Source organism: Corvus hawaiiensis, chromosome 6 (genome assembly GCF_020740725.1).
Source record: "Corvus hawaiiensis isolate bCorHaw1 chromosome 6, bCorHaw1.pri.cur, whole genome shotgun sequence".
NCBI classification, from domain to species: Eukaryota; Metazoa; Chordata; class Aves; order Passeriformes; family Corvidae; genus Corvus; species Corvus hawaiiensis.
The window spans coordinates 7,276,682-7,283,485 of record NC_063218.1 but is presented as its reverse complement, the minus strand read 5'-3'; the positions used below and the strand labels follow the sequence as shown (position 1 = coordinate 7,283,485).

Here is a 6,804-nt window from a genome sequence, read left to right as displayed (position 1 = left end):
CGCACACAAATGCATTCCCAAGCACGGAACTGCAGCCCCTGACACCAGCTGTGGGTAAGAGCAGGTCCTGCCCGGAAACAGCACCAGCACGCAACTCCGGGGAAATTTTCCCTGCTGTCAAAATCCCGGGAGCCACACTCCCACTGCCCCTGCCACGGGGCTGGGGCGCTGCAGCACCAGGACACTCCTCCCCAGTTCCCATGCCAAACTGGGCTCCCCTCAGGAAGCCCCCATGCTCTCTCCCACTGCCACTCTAGGGCTATCAGCCACCCCTCCGGAGCCCAACACCCCCCTGCTCCACTGCTGTCACCACCCAGAGCCACAGACACCACCAGAAAGGTCTTCCTCAACCCCCCCCCGCCACCCCAACCCCACTACTGCCCCTTCATAGAGAGGAGAAAAAGGATAGATTTATGCTTTTAATACATTTTATTTATTACCAAAATTTCCAGAAGCCAAATTTGGCAAATTTTATCTTCTGTATAGGTTTTCATGCATAACTTGGAACTTTTCAACTGCAACAGTCAAGTGGTTACTTTAGAAGAAACAGAGACAAACATCCAGAGTAAAAACAGCTGTATCTGAATTAACAAAATTTGTCTATTACTAACCTTATAAAGCAGGACGTGCCTTCCCTCTTATCAAAACCAAGCTGACAGATCTGCCTTTATACACACCCAACAGAATAAACTCTGTTATCGGCAAGGACGTTTTCTTTAAACGTTAGAAAAAAAAACAAAGCAAAGAATGGAGTGACTGTCCATAAACCAGTCTATACTTCAGTCCTCTTTAATCTACTTCTTCGATGGTGGGGCCGCCAGAGCCGCCTGCCCCAGCCCCTCCATCTCCCCGGTACAATTTTGTGACGATCGGGTTGCAGAGTTTCTCCAGCTCTTTCTGCTTGTGCTCGTACTCTTCCTTCTCAGCCATCTGGTTGCGATCGAGCCAAGAGACCACCTCCTTGCACTTGTCGAGCACTCTCTGCTTGTCCTGGTCACTGATCTTTCCCTTCAATTTATCATCCTCCACTGTCTGCTTCATGTTGTAAGTGTAGGACTCGAGGGAGTTCTTGGCTGCCACCCGATCCCGGTTAGCTTCATCCTCTGCTTTGTACTTCTCTGCTTCTTGCACCATACGGTCAATGTCATCCTTGCTGAGGCGACCTTTGTCATTGGTGATGGTGATCTTGTTCTCCTTACCCGTGCTCTTGTCCACAGCGCTGACGTTCAGGATACCGTTGGCATCGATGTCAAAAGTGACCTCGATCTGGGGGACTCCCCGGGGTGCTGGGGGGATACCTGTTAGGTCAAACTTGCCCAGTAAGTTGTTATCCCTTGTCATAGCCCTCTCACCCTCGTACACCTGGACCAGGACGCTGCTCTGGTTGTCTGAGTAGGTGGTGAAGGTCTGAGTTTGTTTGGTGGGGATGGTGGTGTTGCGTTTGATGAGAGCAGTCATCACTCCTCCAGCCGTCTCGATACCCAGGGACAGAGGGGTGACATCCAACAGCAGCAGATCCTGGACGTTTTCAGACTTGTCTCCCATGAGGATAGCTGCTTGTACGGCAGCGCCATAAGCCACAGCCTCATCGGGGTTGATGCTCTTGTTGAGCTCCTTGCCATTGAAGAAATCCTGTAGCAGCTTCTGGATCTTGGGGATCCGAGTAGAGCCACCCACCAGCACGATCTCCTGGATCTGGCCCTTGTCGAGCTTGGCATCACGCAGAGCCTTCTCCACTGGCTCCAGGGTGCCACGGAAAAGGTCAGCATTGAGCTCCTCAAAACGGGCACGAGTAATGGAAGTGTAGAAGTCAATGCCCTCAAAGAGAGAGTCAATCTCAATGCTGGCCTGCGTGGAGGAGCTGAGAGTGCGCTTTGCCCTCTCACAAGCCGTGCGCAGCCGCCTCACCGCTCGCTTGTTGCCAGCGATGTCACGCTTGTGCTTGCGCTTGAATTCTTCCACAAAGTGGTTCACCATGCGGTTGTCAAAGTCCTCCCCACCCAAATGGGTGTCCCCAGCTGTGGACTTTACCTCAAAGATCCCGTCCTCAATGGTAAGGATAGACACATCAAAAGTGCCCCCTCCCAAGTCAAAGATGAGCACGTTCTTCTCTCCAGCCCTGGTTCCTTTCTTGTCCAGGCCATAGGCAATAGCAGCTGCAGTGGGCTCGTTGATGATACGCATCACATTGAGGCCAGTGATGGTGCCAGCGTCCTTGGTGGCCTGGCGCTGGGAGTCATTGAAGTACGCCGGGACTGTGATGACAGCATTCTGCACCTTGCACCCCAGATAGGCCTCCGCAATCTCCTTCATCTTGGTGAGCACCATGGAGCTGATCTCCTCTGGGAAGAAGGTCTTCATCTCCCCCTTGTACTCCACCTGCACCTTGGGCTTGCCACCCTCATTCACCACACGGAAAGGCCAGTGCTTCATGTCCGACTGCACGGTGGGGTCGTCATACTTGCGGCCGATGAGGCGCTTGGCATCAAAGATGGTGTTGGTGGGGTTCATAGCGACCTGGTTCTTGGCAGCATCCCCAATGAGGCGCTCTGTATCGGTGAACGCCACATAGCTGGGAGTGGTGCGGTTACCCTGGTCATTGGCGATGATCTCCACTTTGCCATGCTGGAAGACACCGACGCAGGAGTATGTGGTGCCCAGGTCGATGCCGATCGCCGGCCCTTTGGCAGTCATGGTGTCGGCTGTCTGTGCTGCTGTTCGCCCGTGTCCTCCCCGCCCGCTCCCGCTGCCGCCGCGGCGCGATATGCTCGGCTTGCGCCGCCGCCGCCCGTTTTATACTCGCCGCTGCCGCTTCTGGAAGCTGCCAGAACCCTGACGGCCAATCCGGACGCCCCTCGAACAGTCTTCTGGCCAATCGCCCCCGCGAGCCGCCGGGTACTGCCCGCCCCCAACGGTCTGGCCAATCAGAACCGCGAGCGCCCTCCCGGGGGCCGAGACTCTTCCGGGTTTTTCTCGTGCGCCATCGCGCTCGGCCAATCCGCGCTCTTGCTGTCCGCTCGCCCCGCCCCCGCCGCGAACCTCACCCAGAAAGTTCCAGCTGACATGATGTCATGCCGGAGATTGACATCAGCGCTGTCCAATAGCAGGAGGGGGCGGGCCGGCGGGGCGGGGCTGTGCGGTTGCTACGGGACGCCCCCGCGCTCCGCCCGCTCGGACCCGGAGGGTGTGGGGGCTGCGGGTTCGCGGCCGCTCGTGCCGCACCGTGTTTGTAATTCCTGAGCGCTCAGCCCGGCGCTGGGGAATTTACCCTTATTTGGTCGCAGGGCGGCAGAAATTTCGCCCTCCTTCCCTGACACAGACACACACGTCCCTTCAAGCTCCCCCCCGACTGACAGAGAGGAACGGCCGCCACCCCGCCGCCGCCACGGCGACCCCCGAGCTGTCATGGCGGATTGCCTCCCCTCACACACCTCCGAGCGGGAAAGTGCCTGAGGGAAAGTCCCGCCGAGCCCGTGTTTAGCCTTATTTCGCCCGAACTTGGCGAGCTGACAACACCCCCGCCCCGTGTGTGTCCCGGTACCAAAAACTCAGGGAGTGGCACCGTGTTCTCCCCTCCTGTCGCCACATCAGAAGTCAGGGAATGGCACTGGGCTGTCCCCTCCTGCCCCGGCACCAGAACTCAGGGAATGGCACCAGTGGGGCTTTGGGGGCCCTGTTGCTGCGTGTTCCTGCGTGGTGACCATTCTTGAACCGCCTCCAAATTCTTGTCTGTTGTGCTAATGTGAGATGGCGTCACGCCTACGTTTAGTAAAAGCTATGGAGCTATTAACTCGGAGCTAGGAAAAGTGCTTTGATGAAAATATATTAGACCTTGAAATCTGCTGTGGTTCCTCCAAATTATGCCTCCTTATTCTGAGACACCTCAAAATGTTCCTGTTCTAGTAAAGAGGGCAAAATACCATCCTTATATTTTTTTTGTACAGGGTGGCTTAGTGAGTAGCTCCTTTTTAGCTCCTTTAAAAGAGTCGCTAAAAGTTTGCTATCCATAGACTTCAGGAGTCATGTGAGAGAAGAATTAAAGTCGCTATGTACTTAAATCATCTTTCATTAGTTTTGTCCCCAGCCTTCAGCAGTAGAAGCTGGCCTCATAGAAAATGTGTTACAGCTTTTCCCAGAGTGATTTGTATTCACACAATTATTACAGGCACTGTAACTCCTGTTCAAAAACATCCTTGTTTCCATTAGTGTATTTTTCAAAGCCTTTTTTACATGACATGAAGACTCCACCTCTTCTGTGCAGTATGTGTGTAGTTTTGTGATGGAAGAGCCTGAATTTCTGGCCATACATATTGTACGTGCTTAAATAACTATTATTCTTCCACAGATCCAGGTCTTTTTTTTCACACGGGTTCTGACCTTGGAGAAGTCCGAAAGAAGTCAATGGAAAATGCGAACCATCAGCTGTCCCTGCCTACAGGAGCTGCTCTGTGTATCCTGTGTGCATATTTGTTTGATGGGAAGGGTGTCGGTTTCTCTTGTAGTTAGACCAGTAACTGATTCATCACTAAACCATCTCTTCCTGTAATTCACTGCCACTTCATTCAGTTGACTGTATTATGTGGAACAGGGAGAAATGCCAGAGCAATACACAGGGAGGTGGATAATAAATTCTGTTTCAGCTGAAAAGTTGATGTTGTTTATTATTTGTATCCTTGTGAGGACTGTCCCTTAGGAACACTAATAATGCACAAGAACCCTGTTTGCAGGACAAACTCAGACCCTGTTATTCCAGAGTAAAAAGAAGACTCCTGCCTCAAAAACATATGTATAGAAACAGTAAATGGAGAGAACAAATGGGGTAGGAAATAACACAATATTGATTGGCACAATAAACAGTCTTTTCAGCAAAATTAATCTGATGTCTCATTTAACTATAGCTGTAATCTAACAAGGTTTATCCGATTTAGAAGTGACATTTCATTTCATTTATTTAGCCCAAAGCTTTTAACTGTATGTTTTATCAGCCCAGGCACAAAATATGTACAACAGCTCCAGACAAAACTTCTTTGGGGTTTCCTTGGCCCAATAACTAGTGTGGCCCTGATATGGCTGAGCTGATACACAGATGTGCTGATAACTTGCTAAAGAGGTGTTTGCATTGACTGGATTACTGCTCACCCTCAGAATACTCCCTCAGTCCTGTTTATTTCATGATTTGAATCATTTTGCTGTAGTAAATCTTGGGAAAAGCTCTTGGAGGAATGCTTGAGACACCATTTTAATGCTACTGGTGTAGAGACATCCTTAGGAAAAATCCAAAGGTCTGTGGACTGAGGCTACCAAATATTTCATTAAGGCTGTTGCAGAAGTATTTCTTTTCCAGCTGGGCACGCAGGTGCTGTTTTCTTCTGTACAATGATATGCCTAGGTCCCAGCTGCTTTTTAAGCTTTCATTCCTAATCAGTCAGAAGTTCACGTGATGCTCTTGCCATCACCTCTTACTGATGTCCTTAGAGAAAGTCCAGTCTAATGAGAGGGAGCAACCTCTAAAACCTCATTAGACTTATTCTCTCTTCTCAGCAGAGCTATTACCAGCCTGCTTTTTGTCAGCAGTTTGTGAACCAACTCATCCATGCAGTCATCCTCTCAAATGGGAAGAGCCACATGATTCCCTTTTATGTTGCTTCATAAGCAGTCATGATGCAGGTGAGCCAAACCAACTGGTTCTGAAATTAAAGAGTGAGCTTTATGGGGAGGACTTCAGCACAAGTCGGATTTTCCCTTTAACAAAACATTCACTGTTATTCTCCCATCCTGAATCTGTAAGCCCTATTTTCACAGCAACTTCCAGAGCAGCAGTTCAGCACCTCTGGAAGTGGCAGGCCTCTTTCTGATCCATTTATTTGTGTTCAGGATCGATTATGCACCCATGTCTCCTGTTTGGCAGCATTATGTAATACACTGTAGGCTATTCTCCATTACGCCACCCAGCCAGAAATGAAGATGGTATTTAGATTTCTTCAGTGAAGCAAGAGCTCAGTATCTGGAGCAGAACTGAGAACTCAACCCTTATCTTTATCTTGATAAAAGGAAGATTTTTTTCCCCATGTGTTTCATGAGGCAATGTAGTATAAAAATAGGACTGAACCCAAGTTACAGTTCGATCAGACATCAGCTGCTTGGATCATTAAGATAAAGCTGAAATGCAATGAATGATTTTTTCAGGTTTAGCAGTCAGAAGACCTTAGACCTTAAATTCTGGTATCCATTTCCGTCATATCCATTTCCCTAATACCCATTTCCCTTGTAAAACTATCCCAAAAATTGCATAGATCAGATTGTATCAGTGAGAATGGATTACTTTATAATACACCAATCACTTCAGAAAAGTATAAGCAACTGCTATTCTAAGATCAAGTAATACTTTGCCACAATACCTTTTCATCACTGAAATTCTTCATCTCGTTTACATTTGTGAACGTATGTCTGGTACTTGGAATTCAGACAAGAATTACCAGTGTATAAAATGACAAGATTCTTCTGACAAGGGGTTGCATTAGAAACCATAGTGTATGTGGGGGGAACTACGTAACTTACTTTGTATTTATATACCGCCCGGTTTTGTGCACAGCTGCTGCTTGTTAATTTAAAGGGCAGCCACAAGACATCATCTTACTTAAATAAGTGCTCCTTTGTTTTGTGAGTAACAAATAAAGTTCTGCAAATCCTGTATAACATGTTTTTGGCAAATTACACAAATGCATGATCAGTACTATAGAAATATTCAGAACAGCAGAATATAGGGCACTGTAATTTCATACTGCCAAACCAGGAATTCAAAAA

At 49.0% G+C, this 6,804-nt stretch overlaps 2 protein-coding genes across 2 annotated transcripts in view; both read right to left on the bottom strand.

The window, feature by feature from the left end:
- Positions 1 to 410: 410 nt before the first annotated feature.
- Positions 411 to 2,777, bottom strand: HSPA2 (heat shock protein family A (Hsp70) member 2). Its single transcript, XM_048307902.1, has one exon. It carries the CDS (start codon positions 2,692 to 2,694, stop codon positions 790 to 792), a length of 1,905 nt encoding a protein of 634 aa, XP_048163859.1. The 5' UTR covers positions 2,695 to 2,777; the 3' UTR covers positions 411 to 789.
- A 1,857-nt stretch (positions 2,778 to 4,634) lies between these two features.
- ZBTB1 (zinc finger and BTB domain containing 1) overlaps positions 4,635 to 6,804 on the bottom strand; it is a 31,120-nt gene continuing 28,950 nt past the window's right edge. Inside the window, exon 3 of the mRNA XM_048307901.1 lies at positions 4,635 to 5,687. Coding sequence (XP_048163858.1) covers positions 5,657 to 5,687 — 31 coding nt within the window. The 3' untranslated portion in view covers positions 4,635 to 5,656. The remainder of the gene's footprint in view (positions 5,688 to 6,804) is intronic.